General features: G+C 34.4%; 2 protein-coding genes across 2 annotated transcripts in view; one reads left to right on the top strand and one right to left on the bottom strand.

Annotated features, from left to right (window-relative positions):
- The window catches only part of LOC113234656 (ubiquitin-conjugating enzyme E2 Q2), a 25,080-nt gene extending 12,607 nt beyond the window's left edge, over window positions 1-12,473 (bottom strand). Inside the window, exons 1-4 of the mRNA XM_026470061.1 lie at window positions 12,201-12,473; window positions 9,206-9,322; window positions 4,117-4,217; window positions 71-206 (exon numbers count right to left, since the gene is read on the bottom strand). Of these exons, the coding sequence (XP_026325846.1) occupies window positions 71-206; window positions 4,117-4,217; window positions 9,206-9,322; window positions 12,201-12,362 (516 nt within the window). The 5' untranslated portion in view covers window positions 12,363-12,473. The remainder of the gene's footprint in view (window positions 1-70; window positions 207-4,116; window positions 4,218-9,205; window positions 9,323-12,200) is intronic.
- A 1,326-nt stretch (window positions 12,474-13,799) lies between these two features.
- The window catches only part of LOC113234926 (probable ATP-dependent RNA helicase DHX34), a 26,175-nt gene continuing 19,787 nt past the window's right edge, over window positions 13,800-20,187 (top strand). Inside the window, exons 1-5 of the mRNA XM_026470448.1 lie at window positions 13,800-13,896; window positions 14,658-14,776; window positions 17,396-17,562; window positions 19,229-19,432; window positions 20,043-20,175. Of these exons, the coding sequence (XP_026326233.1) occupies window positions 17,455-17,562; window positions 19,229-19,432; window positions 20,043-20,175 (445 nt within the window). The 5' untranslated portion in view covers window positions 13,800-13,896; window positions 14,658-14,776; window positions 17,396-17,454. The remainder of the gene's footprint in view (window positions 13,897-14,657; window positions 14,777-17,395; window positions 17,563-19,228; window positions 19,433-20,042; window positions 20,176-20,187) is intronic.

The raw sequence follows: 20,187 nt of genomic DNA, 5'->3' as shown, positions 1-20,187 counted from the left end.
GATTCGGATTTTAAACAACGTAAACGCAGAATAGTAAGCAAAACCGTAATTTATAAAAAAAGATAAATACCTTGTTGCTGCGCCCAGCATCTTCGACCATCTCCATGGGCAAGTCATCCTCCCCCTCTGAGTCGTCATCCTCAGCCGCCATCTCCTCGTCCTCCTCGGTGCCCGATTCGGCGCCGTTTGACGTCACACTTGGAAGTCTGCGAATTCGAAAAAAAGCTCTTATTAAAATGTTTAACATGCAAAAACAAAAGTTTTAGATGTTTAATACCAATTTTTACTTATAAGTTAATTATATGTGAGAACATTTTTGAACAGGATTTCAATTCTTTTGTTTGTATAGGTTATATAACTCCACATAAGTAAAAGGTCTAAAAGTTTGTAGTGTATTTCTATGGCAACGTTAAACTGAAAGATAACACCCATTAGTTTTCAGTGAACTAATGTTATTTTGACTAAGCAGCGCACACCGTTTTTTTACCCCTAAAACCGGGCAAGTCCCTGTTTACAAAACAATCAGAGAAAACGTTACAACCCGAATACATATATAGTAAAACTCCCGTGAGTCTCACTACAATACTTTTGGAGAAAACCTTGAACAAAGTTTATATCTCGCATTTGGTATTTTTTGAAAATAAAATTCTAATTACCAAATCGTTGCAGCTAAGTAATTCGTTAGATTGTTTTTTGAAAGACCTTACTTGTAGGCATATTATAAACGGTTTTTGGCCGCGCTAGCACATATGGGCTGCGAGTAAATCGCCGTTTAGTCATTTCTAACTTTTTATTTTGCTTTTTTATAGGTTAGTTGGATTTACAACTTGCTTTAAAACGTAGCCCCACATAAAGACTAATTCCACAAAAAAAATCAAGTACTACCTTCACACTAGAATTTTTTGGTCACTAATTCGGTCACTAGAATTTTCAAAAAATACCAAATACGGGACATAAACATTGGTCGAGGGTTTCTCCAAAACTATTGTAGTGAAACTCGCGGGAATTTTACTCATGCATTCGGAATGTAACGTTTTCTCTGATTCTTTTGTTAACAGGGACATGTCCGATTTCAGGTGTAAAAAAACACAGTGCAGCGTAGAGAAATCAAAATAACAAAATACTAGTTAATGAAATATGGGTTCATTCTGGTATGCTAGATAATGTGCCTAATGATTTCAATGTTCTTTGCATGTCAAGAGATCACGCATTTGCTAAATCCTTTTTATTACCAAGTATACTTGAACAAATTTCAGTAGAAGTAAAGATCCTTGTTAAGGAGTTCGTCCGAGGAATTACTGCAACCATACCGATTTCCGTCGCCAAGGAGTAGTCTGATCTGGGTTCCGGTTTTGGGGCGGTGGTAAAACTACATGCACATGGGACTTGTCAACTGTATAACTCAGATTCGCTATTTAAAGCTGTGAGCAGCACTGCAACTGGCACCAGGCGCAAGATTCATCCCGTAACTTGATATCATAAAATACAAATATACGTCTTGAGTTTACTAAAAGAAACGTTGCTTTATAACTTATAACTCTATAACTTCAATTTATCCCTTATCGTGAACAGCACCAGCATCGCGGTGTCATACTGCACGGCAGTCATTTTTTATGCGATATTCTTTGAGGCATACTGTTAGTCGGAACATTCTACGTCAAGGTATAATACGTATTGACGTACACGTGCAGTGACGCGCCGTTTTGAGTAGTACGTACTCGCCATTCTTTTTAACCCATGGAAACATGCAGGGTTGTATAATTTGTTTCTCGGATGCAAATTTGAAATAAAAATTAATGATCCAACTTTTTGCTCGACACAAATTCTATTGTCAATAGCTTGTCTACCTCTCATCAAAATTATGAAGTGTCATTAACTAATTACCTGTAGTAATGACTAGTCATTGTTCTAATATTAACAAGAGTTAAAATTGTACCATTGTCATTAAACAATGTTATACACACATCAGATAAGCAGATATACTCTGGCTTGTTATACCCATAAAACTCAGTATTTATATTGTAAAAGGTTTCATGTGAGATTCCCAGATCCTATTAAAATAATAAACTAATTCAGTTTATCCGTTAATACGAAAATTCGTTAGTCTTATAGTTTTAGTGCAGTGTTGTATTCATAACTGAACTTCAAATTTGATAACCATAAAATTCAAACATAGAAACAGCAAATAGGTTTCGAAATGTACACGATTTTTAAATTTCACTCAGAACGTCGGACTGGCTTTTGAGTTAGACGACTACGTTCCAGGTCATAGGCGTAATTGTGTAGCACGTAATTATTAACATAAAATGTCAAAAATCATAGAATAATGGCCGTATTAGTTATTCTGAGAGAATATAAAGGGTGGCTTGTAAACAAAGAAACCATACACAATGGTTTGCGTAAATAGTTACGTACATAAAGATAACACGCTGATAAAGTATAAAACGCCAATGGTTTACGATATAAAAAGAATAATTTGATGTTTGCTAGACTTTTTATGGTCCAACTCCATACTATATTTACAAGTGTTTTTTTAAAAGGATTTCAATAGGCGGAAATTCTCCATTGGACTGTAATTTAGTTTCCTCATTGTTAAGAGCTTCTAAAAATTTTCTTTTTATTTAATAGGTTGTACTTTCAGAGGTATCTTTTATAAATTGAAAGCAGGTAACGACCTTGTAAGAACTGATAACGTTTCAAACTTTAACTCCAGTCTATTCAAGAAAGTTCCGACTTCGTGTCTCTACCGACTTAGAAAAACGTGACTAGATTGTTCCCCATAATTCTAGATATTAAAATACGATAATTTGACGACTAATTTACATATGAAACGTTCATTTTTTAATTAGGATTTGTATAAGGAAATGTCTTATAAGTACGATAATCAGACAATACAACTTTTGGAACTTCTATCAAAGGAGTCATCCATTAGGTGGAATGGAGGTCTATCGCGTACTTTTTTGCGTAAAAAACAAAGAAGAGAGTAGCATAACAAAGATCGATAAAATATCTCCAAACATATTGTATAGACGCGGTAGGACGAGATCAATGGTACTTCACGATAAACCATAATTGTGCAAAAGGCACTTTGATCGTAAATGCAAGTGGGGATTGTAAAGAGGACCTTTCTTTTCACAAAGAACATATTGCAATATACGTATGGCTTGAGATGGATCCACTAAAAAGGCGGTACAGAGAGCAATGACCTTTACAACTATAGTGACATAATGGTTTCATTTACGCAAATACATACATATAAGACAATGGAGCTCAATTTACAATTTTGTGTATGAAAAAGAATAATAAAATGCGAGACAACCATACCAATTACCTTCTAGAAGAAACGGTAACATTTGTACAAAATTGTTACACATAGGAAATGAAACTATTTTTCCGGATTTAAATCGCATATATTTGTTTTTTTGAGGTTTGTTTGAAAAAAACAAATATACGCGATTTAAATACGGAAAAATAGTTTCATGTCCTATTTGTACAAAACCTTTATTTTCTAACTTTAAAAAAAGGAGGAGGTTCTTAATTCAACTGAACGTTCTTTTTTTGTATGATGTTACGCGATAACTCTATACACTAACTATAAACTAATTTGTGAACAAATTTTGACGATTCTTTTTTTGTTGGAAAGAGGGTACCTCAAAAATGGTCCCATTTCTATTTGAAAAAAATATTCTACCTGTAAGAGTGGCAAACTAGGGGATGAATGACTTTTGAGGTCGGTTTTCTTAGTATTTTGCATTGAGATTATTACATAATATACAGATTACTATTTTAACATCGTCCACTCCAGACTGTGATAGTTGTAATTGCACTCTGTAAGTTTACTGTGTAATAATTGTAACTTGTTTATTAAAAAAAAATACTGTCGAATTAAGAACCTCCTCCTTGTTATAATTATTAATACAAAGACCGAACACTCAGAAAAAACACTCAGAAAAAATTCCTTCGATCCGGTTGGATTTGTATTAATAATTATAACAAACTAGTGGAGTAATTTCACAAAAAATAAATGAATATCAATTCAATAAAAATTTAATTAATACTCCTCCTTGTTGTTGAAGTCAATAAAAAATCAACTTTCATAACGTTATAGGTACGTACCTAAACTGTGGAGCAGGATGCATCGGTATAGAAAGCGAGTCCAAGTCAGGCGGCTCCGGCACGCCGTGTAACTTGCATAGCTCCCTGAGCAATATGCCCACCTAAGAACAACATAATTTAATTTCAGATAAGCTGCTTATGTGGCTCCAAGGTATTTTCATCAAAATTCCATATACACACACGTTCGACATCCACACATAACATAATCGTAGCGTTATACATTCCGTCTATTGGTAGATAATAATTTAGTTTTCAATGGGCATAATTTCTATCTAGGCCTAGGACGTACTTCTCACAGCAAGAGTTCGGTAACATCATAAGTGTAAGAAATTTTGTCTTAACTTTTATGGGTAAATTTTTCTTTTTTCTGTAGGTAATATGAACACGTTTCGTTACATCATACGTAGAATAATCTACATAGGAATGTTTTAATGTATTAAAAGGACTAAAATAAGCATATCTCTAAAACTGCTTCGGTGGCCCAATGGTTACCATGCCGGACTGCCACACAGAGGTCCCAGGTTGGATTCCCGGGCCAGGAGAAATATTTGCATGGCTTACATTTATTTCTCTCGTGGTTTTGGGTGTAATTTGTGGTTTTCAATGTTTGTGTCCATGGCACCCGAGACACAGGGTTTCCCTAGTGCGGGGCTATGTTAAGTGTGTGCGTTATTATAGTGTGTGCGTTATTATCTACGATTCTTGAGGTATTGCAATTAAATTTGATACATCACACATGACACCAGATCCTGATATAACTCAAAAATGGTGGAGTTTAGAGAAAAAACGATTTGAAAGTTCAAAAACCACTGAATGGTATCAATAAATTTATAGTCTCGTTTATGAGTGTTAGGAATAAAAATAATGTTATTATTCGCAATATGATCCATTGGGTGATATTTTAAATATAAATAAATAAATATTAGACAACATCATATACGTAGCTCTGATACCGAAGTATGTACCTAAAGCACTTAAGGAAATCGGTACCACAAACACCGAGACAACATAGAAAAATTAGTTTCTATAGAAACTAATTTTCAATATATTGTCAATATATTGACCCGGCCGGGGATCGAACCCGGGACCTCAGCGATGGCGACACAATAATATCATTTTTAAACTTTCAAATCGCGTTTTTTCTAACTCATCCATTTTTGTGTTATTATTTGGTGTCATGTACGATATATTCATTATTCTTCATGCTAATTTTATTGCTGAGTAATAATAATAACAGAGTTTTTAATTAGATGCGTAAGTGAGATTCTACATGAAGCCGCATTAGCGGCAGCGTGACGCGCCACACAAGCGTAAGAGCGCCTTCTCATTATGTCGTAACGTTTTATTTATCGTTGGATGACTGTCGCGTCTAGCCTGTTCCCATATCACGACTATCTGCCGTGACTGTGTCGTGGACGTTTATTTTATCGTTGAACGACTGTCGTGTCTAACTGTTCCCACTAGATCGTGACGACAATTTATGGGTTCACGGCAGCCGCCTTGTCGTTTGCACGACAGAATCGTTGGAAGCGATTATCTGTAAAATGAGAACGCGCCCTAAGGCAGAGTGTAATATAGGTCCTGCAGTAAAAACAGCTATTACTGTATGCTGTGTGTTGTACCTTGCGGAGTTGCCGCGTCGCCTCACGCGATTATTTTCAAACAAACTCATACAACGTGCAGATTAATACAAACTCATACACAATAAAATCGCAAAGCACCGTGTAAGATCCGCCGATTTCATTGAGAATTAACATAACTGTGGACTATGACGTATTTTACTTAAGGTTCATTTTCTTATGCGTTGATATTAACACAAAGTCAAAATAATAAAAAAGTTGATATTTTGAATTTCGACTTTATCACAATAACTTCACAATGCATTTTTGCAGAACAAATACCTTTTCAGAAGTCAACATTAGTGAACTTATAAGAAACGTAATTAGCTCAAATCAAGATTTCTTTACATAGTAACTCTTTTGCTAATCATTTCAACTCTTTGTTGTGCACCACATCTACTAACACCATCATAATATTGGACATGGAACTGACTAAAAAAGGATTTTTTATTTTGTGCGCGGTGTTAAAAAAAACATTTCTAAATTTTATGGGACTACTCTACGAATGATACAGAAACTGTTATCTGTCTGATCTAAAATTGTTCCCTAAAGGAGTGTTCCATTGTGTATGGTAAGGTACAATCATAAAACAATCAGCTGATTGAAATTGCTGTGAGCCGATGGCTTCCTTAGTTTTATTATTATAAATTGTATTAGCTTATCCGCACCTATTATGTGATAATTTCTGCCGCCAAGCAGTAATGTCAGCATTACTGCGTTCCGGTTTTGAAGGGTTAAGGGTGCTGGTGAAAGTACAGGCACATGGGACTTATCAACTTATGTCTCGGTGTCACGGGCGCAGTGGCAGTGCCCCTCAGATCTTCGCAATTTAAAGCTCTGAGTGGCACTGCAACTGTTATGGACAGGCATCACATTACCATCAGGCGCACGACTTGCTCGTCTTGTGACTTGATGTTATAAAAAAAATTGTTAAGTAGATTTGCAATACTCCGACAACTCTGTTTGGCTTTTCGAGTGTGAAGTAAACTATAATTAAGGTCCTAATATAAAATCATTTCCGCGAATTGGATATCTCTACCCGAGTTCTTAAGTTCCATAGAACCATACTCGTGAGCTGACTAGTCAGTAATGATAAAAGTATTTTTGAACAATTGCCAAAAAAGACAAGTAGTGCAAGTCTCACCTGTCGTCCCTCGGGACGTAGGTTTGTCAAAATATTTTAGTGGTACTTACAGGTTGCAAAACATACCTTGAAAAATTTAAGTATTAATCACAGTATTCTCGTGATACACATTGATATTTTACCCGTAAAGCATGAGTGTAGATCAGATTCGCATGTTCTTCGCGCCGCGTTCGCGTCTCGTTCCCGATTGTTATCGGTATTTTGTCCCGCAACAAAGGGTTCGCGAAGCGCGATCTTGGCGTGAACGCGACAAGGCTCCACATTCGCGTGCTGCTCAGTTACCGATAAGTAGGAGCTGCGTACGGTTGTGTTGTATTTTTATTGTTGACAATTTGAACGGTGCTTAACGGCCGTGGATTGGACAAATGAACTAGAACTGACATATTTGGAATATCACCGAATTATGGAATATGAAAATGAAAGATTTTATAAATCAATTCAAAACGGATGCGACGTCCATCTTCGTCAAGCACGCAAACCAAGCGCTAACCTCTAGGAGTGTGGAACTATAGCAGTTTTTGCCGCGACCTGCACCGCGATACGCGCCGTGATTTAGCGCGGTGAATCGAGCGCGAGTGTGGAAAGGCCTATGCGTAGTAGCCGCGGTCTTGCACAGTATTATGCGCTTCAAAAAATGTAACAATAAAAAAGAAATTATACTAATTAAATTTTTATACTTTGAATGAGATTTTTGAATTTGATCGTACACTTTGACTAATTAATCAAATAATATTAATTCTAGTATCCTTTGACAAAAAAGGTTTTTAAACTGTTTTGCTTTTTTGTTTTCTTTTGCATTGTTCTCTACATATTTCTATCATTTTTATGTACCTAATCAAATTGTTGTTGTTTTTTTTTTTTAAATTTTACCTATAAATTTAAACGATTCACCTGATTTATCTGGATAATCTACGAGTCAATCTGTGAAGTGGATCCTTTAAAACAACACTGTTTTTATTTCGTCAAAAACTAACAACGCAGTAGTATAGTAGTAAATTCCACTGTACTATCTCTATTTCAAAATCCGATATTGTATTTACCTAATGGAAATTTCAACATAATCTGAATGAGAATTTCTATGACGTAGCTACTGAGATTATTTTGTTATTTAGTATCAGTGATAATTCCAAGTATACTGCAACAATGTTACTTTCTTAGTACAGGAATAAACCGAGACATTATTATAATTATCAGGTTACATAGAAATGTATAGTTCACTATGAATATGGCATTAACAGTTACATTTATAAAAGGCACAACATTGTACAAAAGACTTAGGGTCGTATTCTAGAACTCTACTCAATGCTCAAGTCAGGATTGCACTGGAAACACAAGCACTGGAAATACGACTTAATGGCAAGGACTTGTGTATGATTTTCAGTGCTCACTGCAATACTCAAGTCCTGACTTGAGCATTGAGTAGAGTTCTGGAATACGACCATTAGTCTTTTTTAATATTTCCATGTGCTCTTATTGATATTAATAGCGGCTGCGGTACCAACTACAAACACGAAGGTTTCAAATTGATTCTCTAATAAATTGTAGGTTCAAACCACGGGGAAAGGCTTTCATAGAAACATTACTTTTCCTATATACATATGCTAGTTGGGAGAACGTCTGCCTCAAATGTAGAACGCCCAGGTTCGATTCCCAGAACTTGTCTTTCTTTGTGGAGTAATTTTTAACAATTATCTTTGCTTTAACGTAGAAAACTACGACGTCAACAATCGACTTGTGAAGTATTCAATCCACATTCGGCCCTTGGTGAATTAACCTACAAGGTTTAATCCATTAGAGTGGACCCGCGCCCAGCAGTGGAACGTATTTTTTTTTAAAACGCACACACTCATAAATGTCCACTTAGGAAACCCTGTATCGCGGATGCTAGAGACACACACATAGACAACCACATTTTACACCCAAACTCACAAGATAAATAAATGTGGGCAATACAAATATTTCTCCCGCCCCGGGATTTGAATCCGGGACCTCTGACACTTGGCAGTCCAGCATGGTAACCGTTCTGTCACGCAGGCTGGAGTAACATATATATGTTAATACGATTCATTCTTTTGTTTCCTCGATTTGGATCAGTCCATTCACACACTTGCCATTTCCAAGGAACATAACCATTTCAAGATTTTAAGAAAAATCCTTTGTCAGCCTTATAATGCATAAATACTTTATGGAACAGATGAACTGAGACTTTATCAAAAAGACCAAGCACAACAGTTATTATTGTTTATTACGAAGTTCACTAGCTTCGGCAAACTGAAGTTCACTGAGGTCCAACCAAGCTAGTGAACTGTTAGTAAAACAGACATACCTGATTTATAACATGATTGTCTCTTCCTTGTGTATTTGTGAGAATCTGGACCGCATTTGTCACGATGGGATCCTCGCTGTCCGCGAACCACACCGGAGGTGTGTTTGGGTATGTCTCCTGTAAATAACATTATTGATTTATACAAAAAACAAACAAAGAAAACATGTATCATAGACAAACATATTTTTGGTGGCTCATAATTTATATTATTGTCATATTCTATGGTTATAAAAACACTATTAGTCTACAAATATTATTTTAACATCTTATCCATTGTAGAACTTAGTTGTATACAGACAGCAGCACATATACATTGATGGAACTTGTTCCATTGCACTGGAGGCGATATTCAAACAAGTGACTGGGAGTAACTGGGATTTCAAAATGTTTGGCTCTATTGAAACACCTTTATTATTGTGGTCACAACTCAATTCTAGTAAAAGTAGTAGTGATTGTTCAATCTGACCTTCACCAAAACCGAATTTACATCACTGCCAACAAAAGATCAATAAATAGATCATTATGTATTATTATTTAGAATACAATTGAGCCGATTTCCTACTCACTTTATTTCAAATGAACTTAATGACAATGTAAATTAACAAATAAAATAAACAAATGCTTTTGTCTGTGAGGTGTGATGATATTCAACCACAGTTAAGATTTGCTATAATTAAAAACATCCATAAAACCATCTATATTACCAGTACCTCTGCCTTTTAATGGCAATTAGTGATATAGACCTCTCCCAGGAGAGTTGATATAAATGAAATATGGAGATGCTGGTGCTCATCTCGTATGAATTTTAACAAAAAAGTTAATTTTATTTCAGGTGTTTGTTGTACTAACAATCATAGTTTGCATTTATAATGATGATTGCCTAATCATCATTATAACAATCATATCAATGATAACTGTTGCTTGTAACAGTGCTTAAAATAACAAATAACTATAGCAAATAGCCAAAAATTATATTTGAAAAAGAAATTTTGTATTCGCACAATTCCTGCATTTTTTCAAGTGTAAATTTAAAATTCTATTTCTTTTTTGCTTTAGTTGTTGGATATCATGAAAAGGCTCATGAGATGAAGGATACAAAGAATATAATCCAACCTTTTTGTTATACTACAATGAATATTCTACTTTATCCACTGGATGTAATCTGCCACTTTACTAAACTATACACTAGTTATTTAATATTAACAAATTGGAAAAAGCGTGACTGTATGACTAACTTACGAAATTAAATACATATAGTTAGTTAATAAATTTATATAATTTCAAATCCAAAGTGTATGAAATGTATAATTTGTTTAAATTTGCATGCTATATACTTAGTTGTATAAATACAATGTAGACTATGACCACTATGATACTGACTAAAACTAACCAGATAATGACAAAATCTTAAAAATTAGCAAAACACATTTCAAGTTTATCTCAAAACAAACACTATAAATACTAATTGTTGAGACATCAATAAATAACCTACCTATTCAACATAATAACCTTATTTATGCATACATGAAAAATAAGGAAATTGAAACACAACATGAATTTCATAATAGCTGAATAGTTTATTTTGATGTGATGTCATACAAAACAAAAGTTCAATTTCATCATTTAAAGGCAAATATGTGCAAGACATTGCATTGTCATGAAAGATGTCTTATATGCAAAAATATTTTTGCTTTATTGATGTAGAGATGATTCATACATAGCGTAAATAACCTTATATCATACTATCTATTAGTATGATATAAGGTTATTTGTGCTTCATATTTCCATTATGCAAGAGTTTGCATGCAGGTAACATTGGTAGACAGTAGAAATTTGTTCTCTTTTATAATATGCATGCCATGGGATTGGTGATTGTGTCAATTCCAAAGTTTCATCCAATAATAAGTAAGATGTTGCTTTTAGAGCAAGTTAAGTATAAAAACATGTTTTAGTTCAAAAACACAAATGCAAACTTAGTAGAAACTTACTTGCTTCTATAACACAAGCTGATGTTTCCAATAATCAAGTTGCATGCAACCTGAAATGCATGTAAATTACTTGCATAATGAAAATATAGCCTGTTGTTAGTATGGAAGTTTTCTTTAAAATAAGTCTAGGTTGTTACTCAGGGGTGCTCCCCCATGCTTCTAGGTTCTAGCATCTAGTGTTTAAAGTTTTCCTACTATAATTATAAGAATCATAATGGAATATTATTATTATTTCATTTCTACAATTATTTAGGTTTGTAAAAATGTCAGTTTAAGTATAAATTGCCTTCATAACTCTACAATAATCCTTAAAATAAAATTAATTGCATGGTAACATAAAATTTCGAAACATTGTTTACAAATACAATGTGCCTATAGTAAACAATACTATTTACCTCCAACTAAATCTATAAACAACACTCCAATATTGAACAATAACAACAATAACGAATAAAGGAATTCAATATGACATTAATTCCCAAGCTCTAAGAAAGACTGTCTATGTCAATGGACTAACAAAAAAACTATGGGACCAACAAATACACGACAAAAAGCAGGTAGCGAGGATGACTAAGTGCCTTTGTCCTAAAAACGCGGCAGTACCGTTATTCAAACAAAACAGATGCTACTTTCAGTAAAACGTAGCTGTAATGTCTTCCGAACACTGACTCAATGCACTAAAACACATCGAGATCGATATAACGGCTAGCATATTGCCTCATACGTGCAAGACAGATGATTTATCAATACAGCTTGCGCGCTTATCGCCTTTGCTGTAGTGCGCTCCGCATAAACAACCCGATGTTTAGTAAATAGGCCACCGAGAAATATGCCAAGTGTTCAGCTAGGAATGGCAAGGAGCTAATCACTTCCGTAAACCCATTGTTGACAGCCCTGCCCTCATAAACACCGTCCCTTTGTTCCACGGCGATAATCAATACACCCATCACACCTATGCTAGAGCACATAACTTCCATCAAATGCATACAAAGAAATAGTCTACTCACGGTAATATTTGCGTGTATTTCATATTTCTTTCCACTTTTGCCAACGAATCTGCAGGTCAGTTCGTCGACACTAGCTGACATTATCTGAAAGCGTTCATGGTTTTTTGGAAACACTTGTTCTAACGTCTTGATTTCCAACTTAAGTGTATTTAAGCAAGCCATTAGTGTACTAAAAACACTAATCCTGAACTAAATAACTAAAATCCACAATAAAATACATAGGAATAATTTTTACGTTCACCCCGCGACAAAGCAAAATGGCGGAATGTAATGGCGGAAATAATTGTGACGTTACAAGGCTATACCAACAGAGGGCGCTACGCAGATTTAAGGTACGTTCAATTAAATGACTTTCATATCGCTTTTACACGGAACGACTTTTTACAGAACACTGTAATTTTCTCGTGATTCCAAATTCTGAGTTGGCAGCAATAGCAAAAGTTATACCTTTATCATTTTTTATACATTTCTTAGATTAAATAATTAATATAGGATACTTACTATGCCTTCACTATTTTTACCATTCTACAGGCAGGCATAGATTTAGTATATAGGTACAGGCAGGCTATTCAAATCTACAGAATGAGACATTTTTATGGTATATCAAACAGTTTTAATAGTGAATGTAATCAAATGAATGCATTTAACGTTCCTGTCCGTAACATCATCTTTTCATAAAGATCACACATACATAGTGTTGATCAAAGAAAAATTTCATAATGAAAAATCATATTTTTCAGAAAAATTTTTTTGCTGTTGTGAAATCATTTTGAATCTCGTTTTTCCATATTCTGGCTTATAACTACATAAGTTTATTTTAAAACTCATGCTAAAAAACTTAAGAAAAATATTTCTAAAAGTAGAACATAATATCATGAGTCTTTGAAATCATATTTTTCCAATTTTTTCAATTTTCAGGAATTTTTCACTAATAAAATGTCATTCAATACAAGGAGTATAGAATTTTTATGAAAAGGCTGCATGGTGAAATCTTTGCCCACCCGAATAAATGGGGTGAAAAAAAAATCATTGAATGACAATGTCATTCACGAAAGTCAACGTCAGTCAACAAAACGATGTAAACACGAACCTGTAAACGTGAGTGTAGAATTTTTGATTAGATCACTTTTTCGTGATTTTTTCAAGCAAACATGAGCCGAAACTCACAACATCAACGAAGCAGTTCTTCCAAAAGGCGGCGCTCACGTTCACATGACTACGAACGACATAAATTGAGAAAAATCAGCCCTACGCCTTCCACTTCTCTCCATCTTGAAGAAAACTTTAGTTTTGAACATTACAAACGAGATTTGAATAAAATAATTCTTTACAGCAGTGAGAGCAATACAGTAGCTAACAGTCTCGATGATTTTTGGGTGTTTGTAAAAAAATACGAGGCTACTTTAAAAAAGGCGGGGAAACCAATAATCGATCTAAGTAATGGTGAAAAACTTGAGTTTAACTCAATAGGAGCGCCAAAAAAATTTTCTAAGTTCCACTGTATTAATATTTCCACAAAACTAAAGTATACAGAGATATTTAGTGACGAAAGAGACAGGAAAAAATTAGATAAAAATTTGTTTGAAGCCTTTCTGAATGTTGTGTCAATTTACTTGGATTTTAAAAATAAAGAAAAATTTGAGAAACTCAAGAAATTAAGACAAGCACAAAAAGAACTACCCGTTGCTAAGTACAGGTGGTTTATTATTTACTAATTTTATTAATTTACAGATGGCAGCACATCAAGCTATATATTGACAGATCTTGTTCTGTTGAACTGACAATATTCAAACAAAAGTAGCTTCATGTGCTGTTGACTGTACATGCACAGTCACATGTAGAGTCGGAAGCTTGTCCAGCTAATCACTTATGATTTAAATTTAACTTTATGCTATATTCTGTAAGAACAGTCTAACTCCAAAGTACAATAACTGCTTCTTTGGTGAAACAGTTACCATGCTGCACTGCCACGCAGAGGTCCTGGGTTCGATTCTCAGGCTGGAAAAAATGTTTGTGTGTCCTACATTTATTTCTCTTGTGAGTTTGGGTGTAATTTTTGGTTGTCTATGTGTGTGTCCATAGCACCCACGATACAGGATTTCCCACTGCAGGGCCATGAGTGTGTGCATGTTATTATTATTAAAGTGTCAAACTTGATGTATATTAATATGATCTATAGCAATAATTTTTAATTACACATATATATGTGTAATTAAAAAGTATAACAACTGCATGACTATTGTACCTACAAAAACTGAACAATTCACCATATTAATCACTAAAGACAAAAATACTTGTAAATCTTTACATTTTTTGTAATATTGAAATTTTAAGCTTTCTCTATGTGCTCCTCTATGAACTTGGTACATTAGACAGATGCAATTTGCTGTATAATACAAATAATATAACAAATGGTTTTTTTATAGCATTTCAATTACAATAGATTTATTTTTTCAGGTCAGAAATAGTAGCTGCTGTACAAAATGAAAGAGTTGTCATTGTAGCTGGAGATACTGGATGTGGAAAGTCTACACAAGTGCCGCAGTACCTTCATGAAGCTGGTTATCAGAATATTGGTAATTTACATAGCACATTTTTTAGTAGCAGTAGAGCTCCTTGTGAAAGAGGTCATCCAGGGCAGTACTGCTGGGAGACATGGGACTTGTCAACTTATGTCTCAGGGTGACGGGCACAGTGATAGTGTCCCTCAGATCTTTGCAATTTAAAGCTCTGAATGGCACTGCAACTGTTATGGACAGGCGTGTAGCTTACTATCAGGCACACTACTTGTTCGTCCCATCACTTAATATTATAAAAAAAAATCTGACTTATATATTGGATGGACTACAGCTTTTTTAAGTATATTGGGAAACACACTGGTAGATAAACTCAAATTTATTAGGAATGTAATCAGTTGAATTAGGACATTTTTATGTTTTTTTATAACCATGGAAGAAAATTCCGTCTATGCCAGAGGCGCAATTAGCACACAAGGAATTAATTATTTGTTCTACAAAACAAAACTATAGAGTTCCAAATGTTTTCTATATTTATTGGTTTATCGACATTAGATGCACTGGCTACGCTATGTGCTAAATTTTTACCCATATTAATGAAAAAAGTATTAACTTCATTTACCGATGTGACAGGTGAGTTTCCCACTTTTAGCAAATCTAGGGCACTAGAATAGGTTATGCCTATATGGGTGACTTCTTTAATAGCACCCCATAATTTCTTAGGATTCGATTTAGCATTTGTAAGTACCTTTTCATACTGTTTTTTAAGGTTTTTTAATAACTTGTTGCAAAAATTACAGTATCTTTTATATGTAATTTTTAGCACTTCATTATTAGGAGAGGTTTTGATTTTCTTATACATCCTATCTCTATTTCTCATACACCTTAGGACTCCCGGCGTTATCCAAGGTTTAATAATTCTCACGCGGTGTGGTATGACACACGTCTTAGAACACATTCGAATGGCTCTGGATAATGAATTTGAGAAGAACTCGAATGCAGCATTTGCATCTGAGCATTTATAGATATAACGGAAGTTAAAGTTGTTTATTTACTTATCTAATTCAATGAAATCAATTTTTGTTGACGAATTAAGTGCCCTGAAAGTTGAGATATTACTCAGTGCCAGCATAACAGCACTATTATCTGTCACTGTTGACTCAATTACCAAAGTAGTAGCCTTTAATTTAGTTTTAAGAATAATGTGATCAATGGAAGTTTTGCAGTGGATTGGTAAATTATGAGTTGCTTTTTTTAAATAATCAGTTGCTTTATTATTGATGTTTCCTTCTATTATATCGATATTAATATCATCGATTATTATTATATTTTTATAGGAAGAGTTGTTGGTCAAGACGATATCGTGAGAATTTAAGAAGTTGTTTATGTTTCTGATAGAAGGTGTTCTATAAATTGCAACGATACAGGTATCCTTACCAATTTTCATTAACATGAAATTTGCATCCAGAACCTCCGGTTCATTTACTTTAACGTCCAAGATATAATTTTTAACATAAACAACTATTCCATCATTTTTATTTATTGAAATGTTTGCGAAATAATGATTATAACCCTTTATTACCGGGATAATTGGATTACAAGAAAGCCAACATTCAGTAGTACTATAATGACTTGTGTTAAATTAGTTCTAAATAAAAGTGTTTTATGCCCAGAAATATTAGCTGAGATGCTACGAATATTCTGGGTAAGTATATTAAGGCAATTTCCATAATTGTCCACATGGTTTATGCCATAGATTTAGTATATGGTTTATGCAGTCTTCGGGTTCACACGCTTGAGATTTCGAAACAGTTAAATCATTAATGATACTATTTATAATTAGTATGTAAGCTATCGAATTTTAATAAGGAATTTCCAGTTGAACATTATTATTACACTGTTGAAATATACATTACCTAATTGACTCAATATTCCTACAGGGGAGTTAAAAATTTTTGCAGTGTTCAATAAACTATTTCGAGACATGAAGTGTGGTTTTGATTTAGTAAGTTGTGTGTGTGAGTAAAAGTTTGTATGTTGGGAAAGTGTTATTTTGTGAGAGTTATTAGGATGTATGTAATTGTACGAAGTTGAGTGAGAATTAAATATGTTCTCTCAAACCCATCAAGATCGTCCCGCTAACGCCTTCTCGGCCGTCCACACCGTCAAATTATCAAATTATCTTCATTTTTTAAACGGCATGGCGCCATGATATTGGTGATTATTGCCAGCTCCAAGCTATGAAAAAGTTCCATGGAAAATAAAGATAGTTGTTGGTAGAATAGTTATTATTAAATAGTCAACGTCAAATAATCATCTGTTCCATAGGTAAAATTTTTACTACTTTTAAGCTACTGCTTGGTCACTACGCTAACCTCCCTGAGAAGAACGAGTAAGAAACTCTAGGGATTGCTCTTTTCAAATAAACTTAAATGCTATGGAATACACTTTGAATCATAATTGTGTGGTATCTAGACTCTTGTTGTCTTTCCATACTTCTTTATCTAACACATACTCTTTAATTTTGCAATTTAACTTTTCAATTAAAATACTTTTAATGTAAGTTTTAAACTTGAAAATAGAATCCAACGACCCTTATTTCTTTATAAATAATCCAGTGAAAATCCATTTTCAACTTTGTAGATAATGACTTTACTAAGGTTAGTCCATTTTTTGCAGCGTGCACGCAACCAAGAAGAATAGCCTGTGTGTCACTATCAAAGCGAGTAGCATTTGAGATGCTGACTCAATTTGAAAGCAAAGTCGGCTACCAGATTCGGTTTGAGAAAAGCAAAACAGCAGATACTAAAATATGTTTTATTACCGAAGGTTTGTTGCTTAGACAGGTAATTATTAAGTTTGTTTATAACACTAATAGTCAAAATATCGACGCATTACTTTCTCAAACTCGTATTTTATAGAGTGGTTATTCAGGAGATGGCAAAACTTTCTATTTATTTTAAATTTTTTATCAAGGGTGTTGGATGTAATACTTTAAGAATAGGTTTTTTAATTTTTTTTTTTTTTGTCTTATGTGAGTGCACATTCGAGCTCCATCGCACCTGATGGGAAGTGACAATGAGGTTGACTATGGAGCATGCACACCTAAATAATTCCTATTCACTCTCGCCTTGAAAAGGTCCATGTTATAACGTTCAGCCATTCGCTATATAAATGTGGAAGCGTAACGCTTCGTGCGAATCTTTGGAATATCCACAACACAAGGGTGGAACCCAAGCCTGCGCCTACTCCCCCGGTGATGGAAAGGGGAAGTCGGAATTAAATCGTGTAATTCCATCGCACACTCTCCGTGATATACCCTGTAAAATACCGATAAGCAGGCAACTTTACGGCGGTGTTCAAGGCTCTGCAGTTTCGCCTCCACTAATTCCGAGTCACCTATAAGTTTCTTGGCACGGTTGTCAATTGAATCCAAGGTGGCCAGTTGGTATGTAGCAGAGCCATTCCAAAGGTGGCAGCAATACTCCATCCACGACCGGACTTGTGCTTCGTACAGCTGAAGCAACTGTCCCAAAGTGGGTAAAAGCCAGTGGATGAATATGAAGGAAATGTGTACTGAAATGAGCCTGCAAAATTTGTATATACAATCCATTTTTTGCAATTTCAGTAACTTTGTGCTTTAAGATACGAGCTTGAGAAAGTAAGGCGACGATATGGAAGTAGGATCATCTATACGCTCACAACCAAGTCGGAACATCTTCGTGGCCTTGGTTGTTTAAAGGCAATCATCATCATTTTACAAAATTGTGTCATTATTTTTAACAGTTCATAGAACTCTTTAAATATTTGGTCAATCATGGTTAGCATACACGCCACACAAACATATTCCAGGCCGAAGTTCGTATATTAAGTATCAACTTTTAAAAATATATATTATTTAAGATATTTCGAAAACTTAATGACTTACGTGTTGGTGCTCATAATGTTTTTTGATCGCAATAATGATATCTATTGATTGAAAGTAGTTCTTGAAGTGGCCGCACCCAGGTCTATTTTGACCATTCTCCTTTCAAATTAAATTACGCACCTAAATTCTGAGAAACTCAGATGTGCGAGCCCACAACAAGCTCACAACTACGAAGTGAAACTCTGACATGTTTTATATTGTGATGTATTTAAAGTCGTTGTGAATCTTTTATGGTGGCATGTACCATCATCGACCACATTTTACCTTTTCATCAAGTGAAATTATAAAGAAACAAGCCCAGCTTAAATAAAATTCTATCTGAAACTCAAGCTACTAATTTCTAACTATTAAAATCTACCCAAGACTTAAGGATACACAGAAGTATGACTTCATATTAGAGACAGAACACACAACTTCGTTGTCGTCCCAATGAAGTATATAAGATATTTTGCCACGCTCTTTACGTTACCTGCTTAGCTATAACTGCGTTTTAGACTATCTTTCTCAGTTCCACACTCTCTACTAACTTGTCAACTTAATTATTTTCCTAAATTATCTTCATTATATTGTCAATGCCTTTTCAGATGTCTTCAGAAAATCTGCCAAATTATGACGTCATAATCCTAGATGAGATACACGAGCGACATCTCATGGGTGATTTTTTATTAGGCGTGTTGAAATGTCTGATTCACAGTAGGAATGACATCAAACTAGTACTAATGTCGGCTACAATTAATATTAAATTATTTGAAGACTATTTTTCCGCTGAATCTGCTGCAGTTGTACAGGTAATAAATTAAAACTTTATCGGTCATCTAGATAGTGGGTACAGTCAAGGGAAATAAAATCTAATGTTATCAGGTAGGTAACATGAATTGATGCTTACTGTGCAAAAATGAGTCGTAGCCATTTAAAAAAAAAACGTAGCCATTTAAAGAAAAGTCGTAGCCATCTAAAAAAAAAGTCGTAGCCATTTAAAAAAAAAGTTTAATCCCTCTTCTGTAGAATTTGATTTAATGCAGATACGCGCTTTTCGCCAATACTGCATACGCGGATTTGCACTATCTCCGACGATATTATTAAAAACGAACATGTTCACCTGCTTTAGTCTGTTGAAGTGCATGTGAGTAAATGTAAAATATACCTACCTTCATTATGTTTGTATGCCTTATGTATGGCTGGACTCAATGAAAGTACTTATTTTGTACACATTAACTTCTATACAACCTGTGTTTTCACAAATACATGGATTATGAAACGTTTAGTATGATACAACTGATATATTTTCGCGATTTAAGTTGGGGTCATCTTAATCAAAGTTGTTCGTAGATAGGTAAAATCATTCTTTAATAATCGCTGGCTTTCTTTGTATGTGTATAATAAATGTTATCATTTCAGGTGCCTGGACGCTTGTTTCCTATTGAGCTTCACTATAAGCCCACATTCATAGAAGACAAGCCTACGAGAGACGACCGGCTGGATCCACAACCCTACGTTCAGGTCATGCAATTGATTGACAATAAGTACCCTAGTAAGTAATTTG

This window comes from Hyposmocoma kahamanoa, unplaced genomic scaffold, assembly GCF_003589595.1.
Source record: "Hyposmocoma kahamanoa isolate Upper Pololo Valley unplaced genomic scaffold, ASM358959v1 86, whole genome shotgun sequence".
Lineage (NCBI taxonomy): Eukaryota > Metazoa > Arthropoda > Insecta > Lepidoptera > Cosmopterigidae > Hyposmocoma > Hyposmocoma kahamanoa.
The sequence above is the reverse complement of the archived record's forward strand: the minus strand, read 5'-3'. Positions and strand labels throughout refer to the sequence as shown.